This window comes from Macaca mulatta, chromosome 6 (genome assembly GCF_049350105.2).
Source record: "Macaca mulatta isolate MMU2019108-1 chromosome 6, T2T-MMU8v2.0, whole genome shotgun sequence".
In the NCBI taxonomy this organism is placed as follows: Eukaryota; Metazoa; Chordata; class Mammalia; order Primates; family Cercopithecidae; genus Macaca; species Macaca mulatta.
The window spans coordinates 86,976,367-87,003,184 of NC_133411.1; the positions used below are offsets into that span (position 1 = coordinate 86,976,367).

Here is a 26,818-nt window from a genome sequence, read left to right on the forward strand (position 1 = left end):
AAGGGTAGTTGGTGAAGGACTTACGTATGCTTTTGGCAAGTTTTCTGCCAAGAAAAAGTTCATAATCTTGTCACATCTTTAGTGATGAACATAAACCATTTAAACAGGAAACACTTAAATTGGAATGACCATGTCAAAAATGATACTGTTCTTTTATTATGTATCTTTTCCTCTCTGTGCCTTTGCTACATAGCTGTTTATTTCTTAGAGGTATTTTATTTAGCATATGTAAGTAGGGTGATTCAAGTTTTATAATTAGAGAAAGCTGAAGGCTGATTGAGTCAAGACAGGTAGCAGCCTTGGTTTCAATTAATTCTAAACAGGGCTTGAGTTGCTGAGACTCCTGGCCTCAGTCATCAGACTCTACCTTGTCTTTTATGGTGTTAAAAACAGTTCACCCATAGACTTTTCCAGTACTAAACGTAGGGGATTCTTTGAAGAATGGATGGCAAGGAACTTGTCATTCAGATGTAAGGTTTAAATTACTTCGCATACCTCAGGCCTTCTCAGAATAGAGATAACACATCATTTTCTAACCTTCCCGATATAGGCTACAGAAATTGACAGAAGTAAGAAGAGACCATTGGAAAATGATGGGCCTGTTAAAAAGAAAGTAAAGAAAGCCCAACAAAAGGAAGGAGGAAGTGATCTGGGAATGTCTGGCAACTCTGGTGAGTTGTGGGGGATTCTTTTCTCTCTCAGTCATGGCCCTGTTATTCTGGAATTCTCCAGAGGGTGGAAGAGTATATTAGAATTATGTCTTTTTTCTTTTTGGAGAAAGGTCCCCTTTGTTCCTGAGCAGAGTGGCGCCCTATAGGTGATGGTGATGTGTATAGGACGTTAAAGGGATGGTAGAGCTAGAATTCTGCAATTTAACTGTAGTTCTCCCAACTTTCTCCTTTATTCCTTCTAGCTATTTTTGTCCTGATTATAAAATTAAAACATTCTTGCTACAGAAATTTCAAACAGTACAGAAATTTGGAACGTAGACAGTGATAGACCCCATAATCCCTCCCTTTGAGTGAGGCCCACTGCTAACTGGTGTTCTGTATATACTTCCAGATTTTAAAAATTTATACATGTGTATATATGTGCATACTCATAAGCTCACAAATTAGTTTATTTAATTATATTTTATGGATTATATTATATTGTATACTAATTTGCTACTGTCTTTTTCTACTTAATAGAAAATTTTGAACAATTTTCAGTATCAGGACCCGTAGATCTACTCTCCGCCCCCTTTTTTTTTTTTTGTGCTTAGAGCTGCTGTTTGTGTATGTAAAAGGCATTGAATAAAAACAGCATGCCTAGGCTGGACGCGGTGGCTGACACCTGTAATCTCAGCACTTTGGGAGGCCAAGGCAGGCGGATCATCTGAGGTCAGGAGTTTAAAACCAGCCTGGCCAACATGGTGAAATCCTGTCTCCACTAAAAATACGATAATTAGCTGGGCTTGGTGGTGGTTGCCTGTAATCCCAGCTACGTGGGAGGTTGAGGCGGGAGAATCACTTGAGCCCAGGAGGCGGAAGTTGCTGTGAGCCAAGATTGTGCCACTGCACTCCAGCCTGGGCGACAGAGCGACACTCTGTCTCAAAACAAAAAAAAAACCAACGAAAAACAGCAAAAAAAAAAAAAAAAAAAAAAACAAACCCAGCCTGCCTGAGTGCCTGCGTTCCTGGATTTCTAGAGGTGCTGTTGCATATAGACAGTTGAGCAGATTTTTCTCTGGTTTTATGGTATCAGAGAATTTGTGATAAGGGAAGACAGGAAATCCATCTTTATTCATTATCCCCAGGAAATTAGGTAAAGAGAATGAGAAAAAAGAAAGTCCTAATTCAGTAGAGGTATCTGTCCAGTGGAGATATATGTAAAATATTAATCCTTCCATTAAAGGTAAAATTTGGATTTAGGGTCAACATGAAAGCTTTAGTATGAAATAACTACAGGAATGGAGATGTGTGGCTAAGGAGAAAAGTAAATCTAAAACTTCTCCTTTCTGGAGGGGGCATGCAAGAAGGCATGACTTGAGAGAATTTGTCACGTGTTAATGTTACAATTCTGGGGCTGCCTACCTTTCATTGCTTGATTACTCTGTATAGACCCATTTTTTAGGTGTACAAGCACTGAATATGCAACTGATTTTTATTCTAGAGACTTTTTGTAGCTCATTTATTTTTCCTAAGAAGGCTTTTTGCCCTCTATTTTTTTTTTTTTTTGAGACAGGGTCTCTTACTCTGTCACCCAGGCTGGAGTGCACTGGTGTAATCTCAGCTCACTGTAACCTCCATCTCCTGAGTTCAAGCAATTCTCCTGCCTCAGCCTCCCAAGTAACTGGGATTACAGGTGCGTGCCACCACACCTGGCTACTTTTTGTATTTTTAGTAGAGTCAGCATTTTGCCATGTTGGTTAGGCTGGTCTCAAACTCCTGGTGGCCTCAAGTGATCTGCCCGTCTTGGCCTCCCAAAGTGCTGCATTACAGGTGTGAGCCACTGTGCCCGGCCTGTTGTCTTTTTATAGAGGAAGAAGTGGGTGATAGATGAAGAGAACTGAAGATTATCACAATTAAGTAACTAAGACCACATGGGACAGTTGAAATAGAATGTTGTTGAAATAAGACAATGCACTTGGCATACTTTAAAATAGGACCTTTGCCACTTGTTAAAAATGGCACTAAGGAAGAAGGGAGAGGATCATTCACTAGTCAGAAGCTGGGTGACTGCTCCACTTCAGTTTATTTTATTTTTTAGAGACAGGTCTTACTTTGTCATCCAGGCTGGAGTGTAGTGGCAGGATCATTGCTCATGTAGCCTCAAACTCCTGGGCTCAAGCCATCCTCCTGCCTTAGCTTCCTAAGTAGCAAGGATCACAGGTGCATGCCACCATGCCTGGCTAATTAAAAAAATATATATGTTTTTTAGAGACAGGGTTTTGCTGTGTTGACCAGGCTGGTCTTGAATTCCTAGTCCCAAGCCATCCTCCTGCCTCAGCACCTCAGTAGCTGGGACTGCACTCCTGAGCCATCATACCTGGCAAGTTTTGTTTTTTTTTTAATAACAGAATTATTAAGATATAGTTCTTGGGGCCGGGCATGGTGGCTCACGCCTGTAATCCTAGCACTTTGGGAGGCTGAGGCAGGTGTATCACCTGAGGTCAGGAGTTCGAGACTAGCCTGGTCAACATGGTGAAACCCCGTCTCTACTAAAAATACAAAAATTAGCCAGACGTGGTGGCGGGCACTGGTGGTCCCAGCTACCCAGGAGGCTGAGACGGGAGAATCGCTTGAGTCTGGGAGGTGTGGGTGTAGTGAACCGAGATCATGCCGCTGCTCTCCAAGCTGGGCGACAGATTGAGGCTCAGTCTCAAAAAAAAGATACAGTTATCATACAATATGATTCACCCATTTAGCATGCACAATTCAGTGGCTTTTAGGATGTTCCTAGAGTTGTGCAACCATCATCAAAGTCAATTTTAGAACATTTTCGTCACCCCAAAAGAGACCCTGTGCCCATGAACAGCCACCCCCTGTTCTCCCCCAGCACTTCCCAGCCCTAGGTAACCACTAATCTACTTTCTGTCTATAGATTTGCCTATTCTGAACATTTCATATAAATGGAATCATATAATGTGTGGCCTTTGGTGTCTGGTTTCTTTCACTTACTGTAATGTTTTCAAGGTTCATCCGTGTTGTAGCATGTATCTACTTCATTCCCTTTTCTAAAAATATTCATTTTCTTTATTGTGGTAAACTATACATAACATAAAATTTATCATCCTTGACATTTTTAAGTATACAGCTCAGGGGTATTTAGTACATATGCACCCATCACCACCATCCATCTCCAGAACTTTTAATCTTGCAATCCTATAAGTCTGTACCCATTAAACACTAACTCCATGTATTTCCCTTCCCCCAACCCATGGTGCCTGCCATTCAGCTTTCTGTCTCTATCATTTTGGCTATTCTATAATACATTCATTCCTTTTTATTTCTAGGCAGTATTCCATTGTATATATCCACCTCAGTTCTTAACTCTTCAATTAACAAGTTATTTTTTATACCTGGGATCCACAGGAGAAGGAAACTTTTATACATACAAGCAAACTTAGATACATTTGAAAAGCCAGTTAAGTATGTATTTTGAAAACCAAGGGAAGAATAATAAACAAAGTAAGAGATGCGTTTGTTTTCACACTACTGATAAAGACATACCAGAGACTGGGAAGAAAAAGAGGTTTAATTGGACTTACGGTTCCACATGGCTGGGGAGGCCTCAGAATCATAGTGGGAGGTGAAAGGCACTTCTTTTTTTTTATTTTTTTATATTTTAAGTTTTGGGATACATGTGTAGAACATGCAAGTTTGTTGAAAGGCATTTCTTACATGGCGGTGGCAAGAGAAAATGAGGAAGATGCAAAGGTGGAAACCCCTGATAAACCCATCAGATTTCATGAGACTTATTCACTATCATGAGAATAGCACAGGAAAGACTGGCTCCCATGATTCCTCCCACTGGGTCCCTCCCACAACACATGAGAATTCTGGGAGATAAAATTCAAGTTGATATTTGGGTCAGGGCACAGTCAAACTATATCACATTGGAAAATATTCAAAAATATATTTCTAGCATAAAGGAAGTCATAGGAAACAAGGTAACTGTATATTGGAAAAGTCATATTTAGAAGGAAAGAGTCACTGTATTTCTTCGGAGATTCTTAGCCTTTAGCATAAAAGACATCAAAGGTTTTTTATTTTTAATTATAGAGGGTTGTCTTTTTCTCTGGTTGCTTTTAAGATTTTCTCTTAATCACTGATTTTCATATTCGATTTTTTTTCTGCCCCATAGAATCTGCAGAAACACATATTTGATTTTGATGGACCTTGTCTGTTTGCCACCCCCCCAATCTCAGCTCACTGCAACCCACCCCACCAGGTTTAAGCAATGCTCCTGCCTTAGCCTCTGGAGCAGCTGGGGTTACAGGCACTCGTCACCACGCCTGGCTAATTTGTGTATTTTTAGTGGAGATCGGGTTTCACCATGTTGGCCAGGTTGGTCTCAAACTCCTGACCTTGTGATCTACCTGCCTTGGCCTCCCAAAGTGCTGGGATTATAGGCGTGAGCCATCGTGCCCAGCTGCCTTTGTCTGGTTTTTAATTTTTATTTCTTCATTTATTTTTATCCTGTTTGGAGCTCATTTAAAGCTTCTCCAGTCTGTGGGTTTGTAGGTCTTATTAATTGTGGGAAACTTTTTTGGTTGTTACTGTTTCACGTTTTTTCTGTCTTCCTATCTCTGTGTCTCCTTCTGAGAGTTTATTACAGGGATATTAACTATTTGATATTATCTCTTAAGTCATCGAGGCTCTTTTAATTTGTTTTCCAGGCTTATTTCTCTTTGTACTTCATTTTGGATAGATTCTACTGCTCTGTTTTCAGTGGTCTTTTTTTCTGCTATGTCTAATCTGCTGTAAATCTCATTCAATAAAATGTTCATTTCCTATATTGTATATTTCATCTCTAGAAGTTCCATTTTGTTCTTTTAAAATATCTTCCAGTTCTCTATATGAATTATATCTCAGTAAAGCTATTGAAAAAAATCCTTTTGCTTCTCTTTTTGCTCATGTTTTCCTTTATATTCTCAATTATATGGAGCATATTTATAAATTGTATTTTCTTGTTCTTATATGCTAATTGCATCATCTGTCATTTCTGGGCCTGCATCCCTTGACAGATTTTTCCTGCTTTTTGCATGTCTAGTAACTAACTAGTTGGATCATGGATATGTTGAATCTGTGTTGTCTCCTGCTGGAGTTTGTGTTTCTTTAGAGTGTTGGACTCTGTTCTGGCAAGCAGTTAAATTCCTTTGGATCACTTTGATCTTTTTAAGGATTGTTTTTAAACTTCAGTAGAGAATAATAGCCCTTACTCTAGAGCAACTTTAGTCACATTCCTACGGCTTGACCTTTTTAGAGTTAGAAAGGGACGCATAGTAGCAGTAGCACACCATTACATCGTATTTCTACAATACAGAGATAGTAGACATTGGTAACATTAAGAACATAAATACAGTCATATGCTACCTAACAACAGTCAATGAGGGACTGCCTATACAACATTAGTCTCACAAGATTATAGTAGGTATTTTTACTGTACCATTTCTATGTTTAAATATGTTTAGATACACAGATACCATTGTGTTACAGTTGTCTCTAGTATTCAGTATGGTAACACGCTATACAGGTTTATAACCTGGGAGCAGTAAATTATACCATATAGCCTAGGTGTGTAGGAGTCTATACCATCATCTAGGTTTGTGTAAGTACACTCTCTGATGTGCACACAATGAAATCACCTAATGACACGTTCTTCATAACATATCCCCATCATTAAATGATGCAAGACTGTCAACACCTGTAGTAAGTTTTAGGCAGTGATTATTTATTATTCAACCACTAGCATCTACCAGCCGTAAGAGTCCCTGATTATTTCATCTCTGTTTTTCACACTTTGGTTTTAAATACTGTCAAAGTCAAATAAGATATAGAGACAAATCTCTAAATTTAAAACGTTTTATTTGGGGCTGGGTGTGGTGGCTCACACCTTTAATCACAGCACTTTGGGAGGCGGAGGTGGGCGGATCACCTGAGTTCAGGAGTTCAAGACCAGCCTGCCCAACATGATGAAACCCCATCTCTACTACAAATACAAAAATTAGGCAGGTATGGTGGCACACACCTGTAATCCCAGCTATTCAGGAGGCCGAGATAGGAGAATTACTTGAATCCAGGAGGCAGAGGTTGTGGTGAGCCGAGATCACACCATTGCACTCCAGCCCGGGTGACAGAGTGAGACTTTGTCTCAAAAAAAGGAAAAATAAACCCAAAAAAACCATTTTATTTGGGAAGCAAGAATTGCAATTTGGGGCATACACACAGACCAGGTGGTCTTTGGTATGATGAAGGACAAAGATAAAATTGGAAGTTTTATTAAAAAGGAGAAATGAGCCAGGAGCAGCTGCTCACACCTGTATTCCCAACACTTTGGGAGGCCAAAGCAGGAGGATTGTTTGAGCCCAGGAGTTGGAGACCAGCCTAGGCAGCATAGGGAGACCCCAACTATATAAAAAAATTAAAAAAAATTAGTTGGGCATGGTGGCACTTGCCTGTAGTCCCAGCTACTCAGGAGGCTGAGGTGGGAGGATCTCATAAGCCCTGGAGGTCAAGGTTGCAAAAAGAAAAAGAAATGTATTGTTTTGAAAGAAGGTTCATTGGTACTAGGAAAATTTGGGGGAACTGGCAAGCTCTGATTAGTGAATGACCGCAGTGGGTAAAACTAGCCTTAGAGTCACAGCAGGTTGTTTTAGCAGCTATCAGGTAAAATTGGTTTCAGGTTACAGTAGGCAGTTTTAGCAGCTAGGCTTGCAGAGAATTACATTTTTGGAGCAATGATATATGCTCTCAGTGCTTTTTCCCCTGGTCTCTCTACTCCATTTTAAGTGAGTGTGACAAGAATGACCCAATTCATATGATCAACTTTCACAATACTTTTTTTTTTTTTTTCCCCCAACAAAAACTCCAAGTTCTTCATCCCACCTCCATTCCAGGCAAAGTTTTTTTTATGTCTATAGGAGGGAAAATCTTTGTATAACATACACACTTATAGTATACTTTGGAGGGTGATACACATGTACATTTCGAAAAAGAGAGTAATAGTAAACAAGGGGAATATACATTTGAGAAAAGAGTCAAATTTACATTTTTGTAGCTAGAAAATTCACAGGAGACCTAATGAAAGCCTGTGAAGACGTCTAAATATAAATCGGGAAAATTTTAAGCCTTTTTTTTTTTTTTTTTGAAGCAACAAAAGCAGAGATTTATTGAAAACAAAAAGTACACTCCACAGGGTGGGAGCAGGCCCTAGCAAGCAGCTCAGGAGCAATTTTAAACTTTTAGAATGAACAAAACACAACTCTTGCCCTCAGAGTGTTTTTGCTTTAATAGGGAAGGTAAGAGGTGATAAATGCATGCAGTCCCAGTTCCTTTACATTTAGTAGCACCAACCTAATAGTATTGCTCTAAACAGTGAAATACTGTGTTCTAGTACATGGTAGGGATCCAGGGATCCAGAAAATGATAGTTTCCCTTCTTTCATGGATTGCTTGTTTATGAAAAACTGCCAATTGGCAGACTGTGATGAGTGCCACAGGGAGATGTGATCTTGTTATAGGAATATAGAGAAAGAAAAGATGATTTTAAGCTGGGAAAGCTAGCAGAAGGTTTTATGGGAAAGGTAGATTTGAAATGGGTCTTGAAGAATGAATACAATTTTGACATGCAGAAGGCATGTCATGAGCAAAGTGATGGTGTGTCTGAGTCTGTCGATTTGGTTTTCTTGGTGAACCCCTGATGTCAATGTCAAGTCTTTCTCCTTGAGCTAGTTAGATTTCCCAGTCAAGAGTCCTCCCAGCTTCTGCCTGGAGGGGAGTGTTCTGGCTGCCTGGGTTCTGGAGAGGCCGTGGATCTCAGCATACATTGTGTCTGTGTTCCTGTCATCCTTCTGGGTTAACACAGTACTCCGTCAACTGTGCTTGTTTTGCCTTTCCAGGGAAGAAATCTCCAGTTGGCTGCTGATGTGGAGGAAGGGCAGTTATCTTTCAACTTGGAGTATGGTAGGGGTTTAGGGAACCAATTACTTGGAACCAATCCTCTTTATTTTAGAACCTTCTTTTATTCCTTTCCAGAGCTACTGGTACCCTAATTCCTGAGTCTTTTGAGCATTTTGTGTTTTAAGTAGAGTTGGCTCTTGGTTTTCCTAATTACTGACTTAGGATTTAGCTCTCAGGTGTGCTGAATTGGTTGTTGTTCATTTGTTTTCCTTTCTAGCTTTAGATATCTCATTTCCAGTTATTACCTCTCCTCTCTGTCCTTATGGGCTTGTGTCTTCAAAAAAAAAAAAAAAAAAAAAAAGAAAAGAAAAAAAACCTCTAGTAATGAGGTTTCAGGAATGAGTGAAATTTGGTCTGTGTTTAATATGACATCTTTACCCTGAACCCAGTGTTTCTTTTTTTTTTTTTTTTTTTAAATCACATTATAGTTAGGTTCATTGCTTTATTGGGAATCTACCTCTTTAAAAAATTCTATGCTGGTTGTGAATTGATAGAATGACACCAAAATACTATTGTTGTATTTTCTTCTTCTTTGCTACCTAAGAGCCAAAGAAATGTCTGAGGACCAGGAATGTTTTAAAGTCTCTGGAAAAATTGAAAGAATTCTGCTGCGATTCTGCCCTTCCTCAAAGTAGAGTCCAGACAGAATCTCTGCAGGAGAGATTTGCAGTTCTGCCAAAATGTACTGATTTTGATGATATCAGTCTTCTACGTGCAAAGAATGCAGTTTCTTCTGAAGATTCGAAATGTCAAATTAAACAAAAGGTATGTAACTGCTATAGATGAGTATCCAGTTACCTAGAATAGTGGGTTCTGAAGTACTATCAGGTTCTCTGGGGTCATTCATGGCAATGGTTCCTAAACGCGGATGATCTTCTGAATCATCTGGGGGAGATTTTGTGTTTTAGTTTAGTTTTTTACATCCCTGGAGATTCGATTTACTATGTTTTGGGAGGGATTAATTGGTTTGTATGAGAACAAAACAAAAGCCTTCCAGGTAATTCTGAGGTACTGCCTGGATCAGGAGCCCTTGACTTGGAGGGATTCTTTATTGACAATTAATACAAGCACAGTTTCTTACAGTCCTTCTTAGAGTTTCCATGATTACCTTAGCTTTACATTGGAATCACCTGGAGACCTTAAACCAAAAATTGCCATTAAGAGCCTTCCCTCAGAATCTTATTTAATTGGTTTTCACTGAGAAATGGGCGTGGCTATTTTTAGAAAGCTTGCATTTTATTTTACATTTTATTTTTATTGATGAGGTCTTGCTCTGTTGCCCAGGCTAGAGTACAGTTGTGCGATTATAGTTGACTGTAGTCTCAAACTCCTGGGCTCAAGCAATCCTCCCACTTTAGCCTCCAGACAAGGTGAGACTGAAGAAAAAGCAGTCGTTTTAATCTGTAGCTGTGATTGACAACCATTGAATTAGAGAAATGATCCTATATATGTATATGTATATGTGTATGTATGTATATATTTGAGTCATTGAAATTCTAATGAAAGCTGTTGGCCTTTTTCCTCAGAAAAATTCTCAAGCCAACAAAATTTTGCCTATGATTTTCAAGATTTCACACCTTTCCCACAAAGTCCAGATCCATGAACTCCTCCCTCAGCCAGGCTAATATTGGTTGACTTATCTTAGATCATCAGAAAAAAAAAAGGTGTTTTTGTTTTTGGTCTCTTTTCATACTTAGAAGCAGTTCACCTAAGTATAGTGGTTATTAAGCATAGAAGTCATAAAGTTTATCCATTAAAGCTCACTTTATTGATAGGAACATTTACTCCAAAGTCTCAGAAGAGCGTATACATTATTGCTTTATACATAGAATGACCAACTTGACATTTCCACATCACAGGAAATTAGAAGTAAGTAGATAGAAGGGGGCACCTAGAAGCAGTGCCATTATCACAAGTGATAAGCTGTTTGATGGCATGGAAAGACATGGATGAATGGCAAAAAGCTACTGAATGAACATAAACGCCCCATGGTCCAGGACCATTAGGGTGGGGTCGGCAACGCCATAACTGTCAGTAGATTTTGAAATATATTCTGATCACTCTGAATTGTCCAGACAAGGTTAAATTGAGTTCAGCATACTGTCTCTGGGAATATGAAATAGAATGTGATGTATCTGATAAGTATTCCCATCCAAATCATTTTTTTTAAGTTGCTTATTTTGTTGCCCAGGTATTAATATGTACAACAAACCCTCATGACACAAGTTTACCTATATAACAAACCTGCACATGTACCCCTGAACTTAAAATGAAAGTTAAAAAAAAGTTGCTTAATATTCAAGTATTTAGATTGATTTAATTGTTAACTTCCCATAAGGATAAAACTTTTTTTTTCTGGAAGCTTATCCCATTTCCTAAATGAATAAAGTATAAAGTAAGAATAAGTTTTTAAAATTTAAGAAATATATTTTCTGTATTAACTTTTATATTGCATAGCATATACCTGCATTTCACATAAAAATCCTGGAAACAAAATAGGAAACCCATCAAAATTAAAAGCAAATGCATTCTCAGGTGTAGGAAAATTGTTATGCAATCCTTGGGGTGTCGCTTCGCCAGCTGTAAACCTCTGTGGCTGGTGGTGCCTTTGCCCGAGTTTTTACTTGGACCTGGCTGGGCTCATTCCTCCCACTGGGCCTGGCAGGCTGTGCTTGGCTTTTGCTTTTGGCCCGAATCTCGCAGCTGCCAAGGGTGAGCCAGGAACAGAGTGTTGAGGGGTGTGAGCCAGTGACCATGGGGTCTGGCTACTGTGCACAGCAAGGCATGCCAGCTTCGGCGGGGTGGGCAGCTCCAGGTGCCAGCATGAGTGAGGGCTGGACCAGGCGTACTGCAAGCAGCTTCCACGGCTGGCACCCAGGAACACAGTGGTGTCCAGAAGCTTGGAGATTCCAGGAACTGCAGAGCCCAGAGAGGGTGTCATAGACCTGGCTTGGGAGCCCCTAGGTCTGAGCTCCCAAAAGGTCCACAGCTCTTCTGTCCTCTCTTCTCTCCTTCTTGTTGCTGCAATGTGGCAAGCAAGGGACGTGTTTCAGGCCTGTTTGTTTACAGCTCTTTTAGCCCTGCCATTCCATGGGTCCCAAGTTCTTATCCTGCTTCCGGAAAGAATGAAGTATGTGGACAAGTGGAGGGTGAGCAAGGCAAAGAGGGGCTTTCTTGAGTGACAGAACATTCATGGGAGACCCGCAGTGGGTAGGGCCTTTCTGCAGGCAGGGCATCCCAACAAGTGAGAAGTGTTCAGCCTTCAACAGGGAGGAGACCCTGGAGTGGGTAGCTCCTCTCTGCAGGCAGGTTGTCTGCTTGTCTCTTCAAGTTTGGCTGAGTCTGGGGGTTTGTATGGGCTTGAGAGGAGGAAGTGTGTGCTGATTGGTTCATGGGCTGCCATGGGCGGGCTCAGAAAAAGCACTGTAAGTTATAATTCTGGTTCATCAGCCTGGCCGCCAGGCTTTAGGCTGTTCCTGGCTTGAAGGTGGGGCTTCACCTGGACCGGACCCTTTCTGCCCAGGAGCCTGTCTGCCTCCTGCCGTCATCCGTGGCACCCAGGCTGTTTGTGCCAAGGGCCACCTGCAGGACAGCTCTGAGCTGCCCTCAGCCCCCTCCTCGGCCTCCTTGCCATGCTCATCAGTGTCCAAAGTCCAGAGGGGGCCAAGGCAGCAGGGGGCTGGCATGTTAGCACTGCCCTTAACATGTGCACAACCGGCAAGGTTGCAGCAGTTCCCAGGCTTGGCCTCAACTTTGAGATCAGAGTGGGTGCTGGGAGCTGGGAGAGGCGAGGCAGTGGGAGCAGGTACTTCTGAGCCTGCAGAGGGACGGGGAATTCCCTTTCTGGGCCCCTGAGAGTGCAGAGATGCCCGGGTCCACAGCTGCAGCTTGGGTGGCCGCTGCAGCTGCACCCAGGAGGGCAGGGCTCCTGCCTGCTCCCAGCCCCCAAGAGCACAGAGATGCCCAGGTTTGCAGCCACGGCTGGGCAGCCACAGCTGTGCCCGGGGAGTGTGAGGCTCTCACCCTGCCAACTTAGAAGGGAGTGAGGCTTCTTCCACCCATTTCTGGCTCCTGCTGGTTCTGTGGAGCATGCAGCCCTGGTTGTGCCTCTCTTACTGTAGCTGGCGTTATGGCAGTGGCTGCTCCCGATGGGCTGCCACTGCCATCATTATGACCTGGATTTCTCTTGCCAACCTCTCCACCCCTCACCATCTTCTTATTGCTGATCTTTGGAGGTTTGCTGGACTGCACTGTTCAAATAAATTGAGTTTTTTTGAAAAGTTAGTATCTTTACCTGATGTCCCGGTAAAGCTGAGTTGTTTTAAACATTTGGGAACTACAAAGTATACATGTTTCTGGGTTTTCTTTTGGATTGGGATTCCCATTCCTGGGCCATTTTGCTTCTCTCTCACTCTCCCCTCTTTTTGGTCACCAGACTTTTAGGCCATATTTTTGATTGTAGGGGGAGCTGGGTAAATTTTTAGAAGTTGGTAGTGACAGAGTGGCAATTAATTAGAAGTTAGATTTAGCCTATAAATTTGTCTCATTCACATTTTTCTAAATTAAGTCCAATAAGCGAGGAATTTTCTCTAAGCTGTGAATTGGAATTAATTATGGTAGGAAGGTAAGAATAGTAGGAGTAGTAATGTTGAAAATGTGACCTTGTGCTGTATATTTTTTAACAGCTCTTTCTCGTGTTTCTTTACCAAGAGAATCATGGTTCTTTCTTGGAATAAGACTTTATAGAATGTGCTGTCTTTTACAGTGTGCTTGGAAGTAAAAAACATTAAGTGCACCTTTATCTGTTGGCATGCTTTGCTCGAAGTATTTTTGCCCTACTCCTGAGAGAAAGGCAGATTTGTCCCCATTGGCCTTTTGTGCATTACACACCTGAGAATAAATAATGAAAAGAAATGTTAATAATAATAGATTTAATGAAATCAAATTTAAAAACAAATATGTAAAACATTAAGATATTTAGACTTTCAAAATTTGCATAAAAATTCTATGATAGCTCACTTGGTTCATAATTTTTTTAACCTTTTACTTTGAAAATATTTGCAACCTATAGATAGTTTGCCTGAATGCTACAACGTGCTTCTATAAACTTTACACCTAGATTCACCAAGTGTTAGCTCTTCGCCAGATTTGCATTTTCCATCTCTGGGAACTTATTATTATGGTTAATATTTTTAAAACTTTATAAATCTTTTGGTTGCCAGGATACAACACTTTTTGATGTCAGTCAGTTTGGATCATCAAATACAAGTCATGAAAATTTACAGAAAACTGCTTCTAAACCAGCTAACAAACGTTCCAAAAGCATTTATACGCCGCTAGAATTACAATACATAGAAATGAAGCAGCAGCACAAAGATGCAGTTTTGTGTGTGGAATGTGGATATAAGTATAGATTCTTTGGGGAAGATGCAGAGGTAAGTCCTTTTTTCAGGCACTATTTTATGTTTTTCTTGTCTAGCCTTAGATATTTTTCAGTATTTTTGTTTCATCTTCTGACCTTATATAAATGCTGATTTGATCAATCACCTCTTAAAAAATACTGTTATTTAAAGTAAAAACTAAAAATGAACACAAGAAACTTAGTGGGAACCAGACTTGGTGGGGAAAAGTGAGGGGTCTCTATTGGAGTATTAGTGCTTATTCTCCATGGTACTAGGCCAATACTTTTTATCCATCCGAAGTTTATTGGATGAGTCAATTAGTGAATGAACCATAATCATGTAAATATGTTTTCTGATGAAGACTCAAGTGAGAAAATTTTTTTGAGATGTATAGAAATTCCTCTGTTTACCCTTAATTTATGAATTTTCATAGCCGGGAACAAAGTTAAGTCTCAATAGAAGAACACGTGAACTTTGCCAGCTACCACCAGAAGTTGTTTGAAGTTTTACAGATCTCTTTGTGTGTCAGTCAACTTGGTGTCTTATTCTAAATTGGGATTGTGCCAGGTGTGGTGGCTCAAGACTGTAATCCCAGCACTTTGGGAAGCTGAGGTGGGTGGATCACTTGAGATCAGGAGTTTGAGACCAGCCTGGCCAACATGGTGAAACCCTGTCTCTACTAAAAATATAAAAAAAATTAGCCGGGCTTGGTGGTGCATGCCTTTAGTCCCAGCTCCTCAGGAGGCTGAGGCAGGAGAGTTGCTTGAACTCGGGAGATGGAGGTTGCAGTGAGCCAAGATCCTGCCATTGCACCCTAGCCTGGGTGGCACAGCAAGACTCTTGTCTCAAAAAAAATTGGAATTGTATTTAATGTTGAAATATTTATTATAGGCCCTAGTCAAGAAGGTTGAAAGTGAAATTTGAGCATTTCATGGGCAAACTTAGGGAAAGTATTGCTGATTACACGTTTGTTGGAAGTCATAAATGCTTGTGATGATTTTATAGCTTGAGACCTGGTTGGATTGTACACTAGAGAGTGATGAGGTCGCATGTCTGTGACTCATGGATGGGAAGTAAAGACTTGGCCAACTTTTTTTCTTCAAGTTTCCTAAATCCTCTGTGGCAGGCAAGCAGCGTTCTCTAAGTCAGGCGCATTATGCTGTGTTCTGTGATATTAAATTAGACTCTGAAATAGTATCACCATGTTTTCTGAGGGCAGGAACAAATATGTAGTTGGCATCCCCTAGGTGAAGGAGAGAAACTGTCTAGGTTAAATGGTAAATTGAGGCCTGACCACGGTAAAGGCTGATGTTTTCCTGCCCTTCTGTGAGGGACTAATAGAGTTCAGAGATGGGCTGAGGTTGGGTAGTGAGAGTGTTGGAATTAGAGTTCCATGGCTCCAGTGGGCAATATCTAAGCCATGGTGCTTTCTAGAATAAATCAGGGAATCAGATGGTGCTGCATGGTTCTATATTTCTATCAGTCATGTGTCATTAATTAGTTAGCCAGCCTGGGGCTTCTCTTTTTACTTTTTCATTGATTCTTCTTTCCAGATGGGTTCATCATTTCTGCATACTCTGTAGTATCTTCTAAATGTCAGTCATTTGCAAATGCCATGGAGCAAATGCTTATTCTTTTACAGTCTCATGCTCTCTGTATTGGATAGTCTTTGTGTAGGGAAAGCTCTAAGGACATAGAAGACCTGTCATATTTTTCTGAGTCTTTTATAGATACAGATGTTGATACTGAAGGTAGGTCACTGGAACTGCCCAAAAGACATTAAACCATAGGCTTCTATACAGGCTATACAGGGAACATTTTTTAAAACTTTTTATTGACATAGTACACATTTAGATTAAGTGTACAAATCCTGAATGTATACCTTGATGAATTTTTAACAGAGTGAACCAACCTCACATAGGGAGTCTTAAAATAGAAATTTATTGATATTTTCTTTTTTCATTTTTTAGATTGCAGCCCGAGAGCTCAATATTTATTGCCATTTAGATCACAACTTTATGACAGCAAGTATACCTACTCACAGACTGTTTGTTCATGTACGCCGCCTGGTGGCAAAAGGATATAAGGTCAGCTTTGGCTTTAACTTGTGGGAAAAGGAAATTGGGATTCTCTTCCAGAGAATGCAAATGTATTTCATAAGGTGGTAGGTAGGCTTCAATTGGTTTAGAATTTTGCATTTGAGAGAAAAAGTGTTTCATAATTATTAGCATTATATATTTATGAGTTTTTAACAATTGTTAGATATTTAGGGTAAATTTTTTAACTCGATGATAGTGTTTCTTATTGATTTATCTACCCTCGTCAACTCCTTTAAACCCTACATCTGAGCATTGTGGACTGATTATTTTAACCATTTCAGAATTGACCTTTAAACATTTTGAAATGAGTTTTTACAAATCAAATCATTTTTTATCATTTGATATCAATATTTCTTATTTTTGTTGAAGGTGGGAGTTGTGAAGCAAACTGAAACTGCAGCATTAAAGGCCATTGGAGACAACAGAAGTTCACTCTTTTCCCGGAAATTGACTGCCCTTTATACAAAATCTACACTCATTGGAGAAGATATCCTTTTTGGACAGGAGTTTTTCTCTTTAATGGTACAAGGGCTTTGTTTGAAGATGGCAGGTTTTTGTTTTATTATTATTGTTTTAGTTGCTCTTTGGGAACTTTTTACATGAGCTGAGAGGCATTATGGTGAACTCTTGATTAGGTGTGCTACTCAAGAGGGAAGTAGTGGCTGGAAACAAGCATCTTTTCAGATGTCATAGTAGAAGGCAAGTTCATCACACTTGAAGAGCAAGAAAAAAAGCAACCCTAATAAAAGATGATGTCAGGTTAGTGTCTGATTTGAAATTATATCTTCCTTAGCCCATTTGTGGGTAGTAGTTAGGTACTTAGGACCTATAAGCTCCTCAGGGTCTTCCCAAAGTGAGACCTAACAAATAACTTATTGAAGCCAGGCATGGTGGTTCATGCCTATAATACCAGCACTTTGGGAGGCTGAACCAGTCTGGGCAACATGGCAAAACCCCATCTCTACAAAAAAATACAAAAAAATTAGCTGGGCATGTTAGCACTTGCCCATAGTCCCGGCTACTTGGGTGGCTGAGGTAGGACAATCATGTCAGCCTAGGAAGTAAAGGCTGCAGTGAGCCGTGATCATGCCACTGCATTCCAGCCTGGGTGACAGGAGTGAGACCCTGTCTCAAAAAAACAAACAGAAATTCAAAATGTGAAAAGAAAACTGCTGAAGTCAGAATTAAGACAGAATTAAATGCCTATAAAATATAATGGTAGTCCATCTTCATTGTTAACTTTATAAAAATTTTATTACTTTTGAAAATGGATTGTGGGTGAAGTTGTCTCACTTTGTAAGAATTTTCAGTGTGCATAATGTTTGCCCCTAAATTTATGGTAATTCATAAATGCGGTGTGTTATTTGAAGCCAAATAATTTCAAAAGCAAAATTGTCAGTTTCAAAAGCCAAATAATTATATGTAAAATTAGATCAGGGTGCATTTAAAAAAAATTACTATGGAGTGGAATCAGTTCTCTGATAATGAAAGAATGGAGGGATAAGAAGGCCTTAAATGATACTGTGTGGAAGTATTATTTCTGTTATGGTTTATTACAGATCTGCTTATTTCTCAGCTCATTTAATTCTAAGGTCTGTTTTGTTCCATGAATACTATAAATGGGGAACAGTTATCACTCAAAATGGGCTCCAAACTATTAACAACCTTGTGTTGTTCTAAGCTGATGAGCCTGTAAGAACCTGGTATTTTTATTTTTTCTTTTGCCAAAGCTTGAGTCTCTTATTTGAAGCCCATTTCTAGTACATTCCTGCTTTTCCTTTGCTGCTTTTATGGCTCGTATGTCCTGATGTCCAAAGATATGCCCAGACTTTGCCCCAAATCAGCTTTCATCCCTGAGATTTAGTTAATGGACTCATTTTATACACCCATACACAGACATACATACACATATAATGTATATGTGTTTCTGTTTTCTTTTCTCATGTCTTTAAAAAATTCTCTTACTATATCTGGGAGCTTTTAGGCACATTAAAAGAGGAAAATAATTTACACTATTTTAGTGTATTTATACTTTGAATTGTGGAATTAAACATTATGGGATTGTTAAGGATTCAAGTCTCAGCACTATCCAAGTGAAGAAGTGGGTTATTTGGGCCTCTTTGGGGTTTGATGTACTCCACTAAGCCTTTTGGAAGTAAGATACTGGTTATCTGTCTTTATGATCTTTATATCTTAGGAAAGATAAGGCATGGAACTATGATCTAAATAAATCGGAAGAATGAATACTGGGCAGATTTTGCAAAGAGCAAAAGTACTGGGTGAAACGAGCCATCATTTTATTATTTATTTCTTCATTTTTATTTTTTTATTTTGTAGAGACAGGATCTTGCTATGTTGCCCAGGGTGGTCTCTCAAACTCCTGGCCTTAAGTGATCCTACCACCTTCGCCTCCTAAAGTGCTGGGTTTACAGGTGTGAGCCATTGCGCCTGGCTGTGAACCATTATTTTAAAGGAGAAAATAGTTAATATTATTGGAAATTTAGCATTATTAGCATTTAGAATTTAAAATATAAAAATGATTATTTTTCTTTAATTATTATTAAATGTGAATCCCCTAATCAAGCTGGATGATGCTGTAAATGTTGATGAGATAATGACTGATACTTCTACCAGCTATCTTCTGTGCATCTCTGAAAATAAGGAAAATGTTAGGGACAAAAAAAAGGGCATCGTTTTTATTGGCATTGTGGTAAGTACTTTGCAGGTGAGGAACAAATGTTAGATGTTCATGGTATCTCTAAATATGACCTATTATGTGTGGTTTATAATAAAGATATCTGATGAAGTGTACCCTCAGATAATTACACAAGAAAAACATTTTTTCACAATGTTATATGTTAAATCGCTAGTTACAATTTTCTCATGGCTACTTGATACTTGTAGCAGTCCGTTCTCAGGTTGCTATAAGGAACCACTTGAGACTGGGTAATTTGTAAAGAAAAGAGGTTTAGTTGGCTTATGGTTCCACTGGCTGTACAGGAAGCATGGCTGGGGAGGCCTCAGGAAACTTACAATCCTGGCGGAAGGCAAAGGGGAAGCAATGACATCTTCACAAGGCTAGCAGGGGAGAGAGTGAAGGGGGAAGTGCTACACACTTAAACAACCAGATATTGTGAGAACTATCATGAGAAGAGCAAGGGGGAAATCTGGCCTCATAATCTAATCACCTCCCACCAGGTCTCTCCCTCGGCATTGGGGATTACAATTCAACATGAGATTTGGGTGGGTACACAGCTAAACCATATCAATACTCTATGCTACGGAGAGATCCAGATGGTTTTGGTCCATGTGCCCTGGAATTTTAAGGCTGAAGACAGACACAGTGGCAGACGTGCATGTGGACAATGTACAGATAGCAGAATAAAACACTAAGCCAACACAGGCATGGGTGGCAGAGTGTTCTATAAATTTCCTCTAGGGATTTGAAATTAAACATGAATGACTATGGTATATATCTAGATTTGGAGGAAGGGATAGTTAAAGAGAAATGATAATTGGCTGATATAAAATGCCATAGTAAATTAATATTAGGATTATTTATAGTTTTCTAGATAAGTGTAATTTGTGAATTTTATTTGTACTTTTATTTATTTATTTATTTGAGGTGGAGTTTCGCTCCTGTCACCCAGGCTGGACTGCAGTGGGTGCAGTGGGGTACAATGGTGTGATCTCGGCTCACTGCTCCTGGGTTCAAGCATTTCTCTTGCCTCAGCCTCCCAAGTAGCTGGGACTACGGGCACCCACCACCACACCAGGCTAATTTTTGTATTTTTAGTAGAAATGGGGTTTTACCACGTTGGACAGGCTGGTCTTAAACTCCTGACCTCAGGTGATCTGCCCACCTTTGCTTCCCAAAATGCTAGGTTTATAGGCGTGAGCCACCGTGCCTGGCCAAATCATAGTTTTATTGATTTTTCTGGCAGTTTATGAATAAATTTGCCCATTTACAGACTTACCTGGACTCTGCTAAAAGTCTTAGACTTTTTAAGGCCCTTCAGAACAATCAGACACCCCTTTTCTGTTGTAAGTTAAGCACATGTGGAACTCTGTCCAGGTAAAAACTAATTCTCTTTGCTTTTTCTAATCTCTACAGTCAGTGGCAACATCAACAAAAATTCTTACAACCCGAATGTCTCCAATGTGCCTTTTAATACCTTATTTTGACTGCATAACTCGGTGTTAACTTGACATTTGCTTAACCAATAAGCCCTTCTTTCAGAGAGTTAGCATTCCTGTTGGTGTTAGACAGCTCTAAATGATATTTTTATCCTTGAGAAGCACGTTTTATCTAGCTACAGGCAGTTGGACCTATCTACAAATAGTAAAGTTATTTACTTTTAAGCTTTAACATATGTAATGTGCTATTTTATATTTACCTAAAACTCGGTCTAAAGAACAGAGTTGATAGTATATAATTCCTACTTAGTGCATTTAGAAATGCCATCTGGTCTACCACCAAAGTTAACCATGTGTGTGAACTGGCACTCAGAAAAATGAAAACGGCTGTTTGCCCTTCAAGCATTTTCTTGGGGGCTGTCCTTTACTTCAGCAACCACTTTTGGGCTGATGACATCCTGAGCTCTGGGTCCAAGCTGCACCTCTCCCGAACTTCAGGCTCCTGCATCCAAATTTTTATTGAACAAAGACACTTAGAATTTACTCTGGCTCCTCAAACTCAGCATGACTGAAATTGATCTTATCTTCCTTTACCCTCAACACTGTTTTCCCTGTCACGATGGGTGTCACCCATTGCCTGGTCACTACATGGGAGTCACCTTTTGAGAACTGGTAATTAGTCTGAAATTAAGGGCTTTGCTGTTGTAGTAGCACTGTAGTCAGGCTCTGTGCCTTCAGTCTGGGCAGTGCAGTTTTATACAGACTGATTTTAGGTTTCTCAGTGTGTCACATATCACACAGGGTGAAAGATGTTGTGGGTATTACAGTATGGACCATTTCTCTGATTAAAGAAAAAGGGAATTCAGCTGACTGAAGAATTTGTTACTTTGACATCTGTACCTGGTTTTTGTAAATGCTTGGTTTGTAGATTGGTATATAAATTTACATATGTATCCTTATATACTGATAGTCTATCTCTCTAGGCTCTAGAGAAAGCCTCTGGGCTAGAATTAAGGATGTTCCCTAATTACCGTTAGAGAAACTATAACACTGCCTCCAACCCATAAGATCCCTGGGTGTCCATTCCCTCCAGAGGTGACTGTAATCCAGACTTTTAAGATAATAATTTCCTTGCTTTTAGTTGGAGCTTTTAGTTCCAGCCTTACTACCTTAAACTTTATATACAAATGTCAATATAGTGTGTGTATTCTTTTGGGTTTTGCTCCTTTTGTTTAACCATTTTGTATGAGAGATTTATTTACATGTGTCGCTGTAGTTCTCTCATTGCTTTGTCCTGTTTCATTTTATGATCTACAGTTTATTCATTCCTCTGTTGATGGACATGTGCATTCTTTCTGGTTTACAGTTGTATAGAGAATGCTGCTGTAAATATTTTTGTATGTCTTGTATCGTATACAAATGCCTGAGTTTCTCCAGAGTATATCCCTGGGGGAGTAATTGCTGAATTATAGGGTATGGATACTTCAACATTCCTAGATGATGCCTTGCTGTTGTCAGAAGTGGCTTTCCATTGGTAGTATATGAACATAGGGATTGGTGATTTTTCCTTTTTTAAGCTAATGCAGCCTGTAACTAGCTCCCATGGCTTTCATAAGCATCCGTAGTGGCTAACAGTGTGTACTGGGGACTAGTCAGATTTCCTGGGTTTGAATCTTTGACTCTACTCCGTTGTCACTCTGGGACCTTGGCTAGAAACTTCCCATCACTTCTCCAAACCATGATCTTTTCCAGTTTATCTTTGCTATTATTGGCTTAGGATGTTAGGGAGTAGGTTCAGGTTGGCATGATGATTCCACCGGATCGACTGTCTACTTGGGCTTCATTCAGAGTTTGGTGAAGTATACTTTCTATGGGTTACTTTGATGTATGAAGTAGTAATTTACTGCTGTTCTGGTGGTCTGGTTACTAGGACCATATCACTTGTTACTTTGAGTGATAACTACTATCTGTACAGTGCTTTATAGTTCACAAATAATTCATGTTTATTTTATAATTTGATCCTTACAATAACCTTATGGGAGAAGTAGGCTGGTTTGGTTCCATTTACAGAGGAAGAAACTGAGGCCTGGCAGTGTTTGGTAACTTGCCATAGTCACTCCGCTAGGTATATTAACTCCAGGCCTCATATTCAGGGTGGCTCTTGGAAATCTGATTTATAGCATGGTTTAGATATCTGTGAGTCTGACTCTTCATGTAAGAGTGTTGAAAAGCAAACAGGTTTCTAACACCTTAGGAATAGAGTACATACATACTCCTGAGTGTATCATCTTTACCTTTTCAGTGTTTAGCTGTGTTATAGCCATAACTGGGAAAATACACTTTTCCTGTAACATTATATTTGTGTTTGTTTTTAGGGAGTGCAGCCTGCCACAGGCGAGGTTGTGTTTGATAGTTTCCAGGACTCTGCTTCTCGTTCAGAGCTAGAAACCCGGATGTCAAACCTGCAGCCAGTAGAGCTGCTGCTTCCTTCGGCCTTGTCCGAGCAAACAGAGATGCTCATCCACAGAGCCACATCTGTTAGGTAAGTTGGCGCATCACTGGAAAATAATACTGATTCTAAAACTTAGGTTTAGTTCCAAAACTGATACTTACTAAAGTTACTAAAAATAGTTTTTACTTATAAAAATTGTATTTCCACTATAGTAGTGGAAATTAAAACAAAAAGTAAAACAACCAAGCTGGACATGGTGGCACATGCCTGTAATCCCAGCCACTTGGGAGGCTGAGGAGGAAGGATTGCTTGAGCCCCGGAATTTGAGACCAGCCTGGGCAACTAAGGTGAGACCCCATATCTAAAAAACAAAGAAAAGAACCACCACCTACCCCTACTATCACCTTAATGTAGGACTTTAGAAGGCAGTCTTTCTGAAGAGGTTTCTGATATTATTTAATGATATTATTTGATAATTATGAGGTTTATGATATTTAATTATATTATTGGTAATCTTTAGTTTCTGGAGATAATTTAGAGTTCACTTCTTAAAAAGTTTATGTAACTTTGGAAATGCTTTGTCTGTGCTGCAAGTTTCAATTCATGGCTGTGTCCAGTGGTTTTATTTACTAGATCTAAGATCAGACCACTTATTTATGAAGCAGTGTGCTAGGCACTGTGCATACAGAGGAAGAAGATGTGGTTATGATGTATGTCTGGCAGAGTTTACAACCCCACAGGAGAGGAAGATGTGTGCATACCTAACTGGACTTAAAGGCATGATGTATTAAGTGCTAAACGTGAAGGTGCCTTGTTGGAAAGATCTGTACTGCCACCTGGAGTGTGGTGGGAAAGAGACCAGAAAGGTGTGCTGGGGCTTCAGTGAAGTAGACTGTATATTGAGGAATTTGGACTTTCGACTAGGCAGAGAAGCCCATGAGGATTTTCATGTAGTAGGCGGACAAATCATTTAGAAAATCAAAGCCAGGCACTGTGGCTTACAGCTGTAATCCCAGCACTTTGGGAGGCTGGGGCTGGTGGATCACCTAAGGACAGGAGTTCAAGACAGCTTGGCCAACATGGCAAAACTCCGTTTCTACTAAAAAAAAATACAAAAATTAGTTGGGTGTGGTGGCAGACACCTGTAATCCCAGCTACTCCGGAGGCTGAGGCAGAGTAATCGCTTGAACCTGGGAGGCAGAGGTTGCAATGAGCCAAAATCACACCACTTCACTGCTGCCTGGGGGAAAGAGCAAGAACACGACTCTGTCTCAAAAAAAAAAAAAAAACAAAAACCGAAAAGAAAATCAAACTGATTAAGTAAAGTTCCGTATGTTTATTTGTCCTTAGTGTTGTGTTCATTTTCATTTGAATTTAATTACTTTCAAAGTAGCTTTCATAATTTGTTTTTCTGATTATAAAACTAATATACGTTCATTTAGAAGACAAAGAAAGGGATAAAAGTCATAAGTTGAATTCTATAACCCAGAGCAAATGACTGGTAAACATTTTGGCATATTATTTCTGTGTGTGTATATCACTTTTTTCCATTTGTGAACTTGCATTCCTGCTGCAAAATCACTTTTGTATCCTGTGGTTTTTTTTTTTTAATACTTTAAAATTCCCCATTTTTAAAAACTTTATTGCAGAAAATTTCAAATTTACACAAAATTATACAGAATAGTGTCATGAACTTCTGTGAATCTATCAACCAACTTCAGCATTTCTCAGGACCAATCTCATTTTTCTACCCTCCCTCCCCTTTTCTCTCTCCCTGGATTATTGGCTTTGAAGCAAATCCTAGTGAGCATCATTTTATCCTCTAATATTTCAGTAGGTACACTTAAAAACAAAATAAGTACACAACATTGTCATTTAAGTGTATCATAATTTATCTATTCCATTTTTATTGTATTCATTTTTTCAGTATTACAAATACTGTTATGATGAATATCCATATATAGAAATACTCAAGTACATTTCTGATTATTTCCTTAAGATAAATTCTTGAAAATGGAATTAACTGGATCAAAGGGTATGAATGTTTATAAAGCTCTTGATTGCTTGCTAGAAATGGTAATGTTAATTTATACTTCTACTGGTATAGTCTAGGAGGGTTCTTTGAACCTTTGTTCACATTGTGGGTGATCACTTAAATAATCTCTGCCAGTCACATAGGTGAAAAATTTTGCATCAGATCTCTTTATTTTGATCTTAATCCTTTTCTGACCATGTGTTCAAACTTGAATAATTGAAAGTCAAACAGTAAACTTATAAGGAGGGCTGCTTTTACAGAACTGAAAACGTTAATAAAATCTCGAAAAAAAATTTTAAAGGTAGGCTTCTATATTGTATTTTCAATATTTCCTATCATGTCTTTGCTAGAAATGGTAATATGAGAAATGGCAATCAGGAGCTTTATAAACATTCATACCCTCTGATCCAGTTAATTCCATTTCCAGGAATTTATCTTACGGAAATATTCAGAAATTGCACACGAATATTTCCATATATGGATATTCATCCTAACAGTATTTGTAATACTGAAAAAGTGAATATAATAAAAATGAAATGGATAAATTATGCCAAATGGATAAATTATAATTTCCTGTCTTTGATTATATAGTTCATTTTTCTTTATATTTTATTAACTTAGTATATATTTTATTTAGATTGAGTCTAAAGTCAATCAATTTTATCAACACATTCATTATTTTGTTTTCCACTTAATTTTATAAAATAACAAAGGCAAAATTCGATAAAATATCAAAATATTTCATAATGACAGACATTGCCAAAAGTGAATTTTTGTTTGGCAAGCAGCATTCATTGGTGATATTCCTAAATGTTTGTTCATCGCATGAGATTTAAAAGCTTGAATTTGGCATATCAAAGATAATTTAGGTGTCTTCTGTGGGTTTTACCAAATTTAATGCCTGCTTTTGTCTTATTTTAATTTTAATTTCTCTAGTTAGCATTGTGAATAATTTTCCCTGTGTTTACTGACCATGTGTGATTTTTCATTCTTTGCACTTTTTTTTATATCCTTTGATCATTTTCACTTTATTTGCATATTGGACTAAGCAAAGTCAAAAGTGAAGTCTGCATTTCTGTGGAGTTCCTACAGCTAATTTATATCTATGGACAGAATGAAGTAGAGGAAATTCAAAAGTTAGCGGGGTCAAACAGTGTGGACTCTTGTGAGTTAGGGTTTGGGTTGGAAAACTAGCTCTTCACCTTAGTGACTTTGAGTAAGTTATCTACTGCGTTGTCCTTCAATGTCCTTTATATTGGGGTATTAAGATTGCTTACCTCATGGGGTTGTTTTAAGGATTAAATAAGTTAATATGGGTAAAGCACCAGAAATAGTACCTGCTGTAGAAAGCTCTCTGTAAGAGGAAGTGTTGTTTTTATATTTTAATTAAAAAAAAAAATTTCTGTGGCTGGGCGCAGTGGCTCATGCTTGTAATCCCAGCACTTTGGGAGGCCGAGTCAGGCGGATCACAAGATCAGGAGACCAGCCTGACCAAAATAGTGAAACCCCATCTCTACTAAAAATACAAAAATTAGCCGGGCATGATGAAAGTTTTTTGTAGGTACATAATAGATGTATATATTTATGGGTTACATGAGATATTTTCATACAGACATGCAATGCATAATAAACACATCAGGGTAAATGGGGTATCCATCTCCTCAAACATTTATCCTTTGTGTTACAAACAATCCAATTATACTCTTTTAGTTATTTTAAAATGTACAATTAAATGATTTTTGACTGTAGTCATGCTGCTGCACTACCAAATACTAGGTTTTATTCTTTCTATTTTTTTTGTACCCATTAACCATCTCCAGTTCCCTTCTCAACTTTTGGTAACTGTCTTTCTACTCTCTACCTCCATGAGTTCAATTGTTTTAATTTTTAGCTCCCACAAGTAGGTGAGAATATGCAAAGTTTATCTTTCTGTGCCTGGCTTATTTCATGTAACATAATGACCTCCAGTGCCATCCATGTTGTTGCAAATGACAGGATCTCATTCCTTTTTATGGCAGAATGCTACTC

General features: G+C 39.0%; 1 protein-coding gene across 1 annotated transcript in view; it reads left to right on the forward strand.

Annotated features, from left to right (window-relative positions):
- The window catches only part of MSH3 (mutS homolog 3), a 220,591-nt gene that overhangs the window by 1,185 nt on the left and 192,588 nt on the right, over positions 1-26,818 (forward strand). The window contains exons 2-8 of the mRNA XM_015140339.3: positions 551-671; positions 9,210-9,430; positions 13,888-14,100; positions 16,038-16,154; positions 16,536-16,653; positions 18,731-18,876; positions 22,679-22,845. Of these exons, the coding sequence (XP_014995825.2) occupies positions 551-671; positions 9,210-9,430; positions 13,888-14,100; positions 16,038-16,154; positions 16,536-16,653; positions 18,731-18,876; positions 22,679-22,845 (1,103 nt within the window). The remainder of the gene's footprint in view (positions 1-550; positions 672-9,209; positions 9,431-13,887; positions 14,101-16,037; positions 16,155-16,535; positions 16,654-18,730; positions 18,877-22,678; positions 22,846-26,818) is intronic.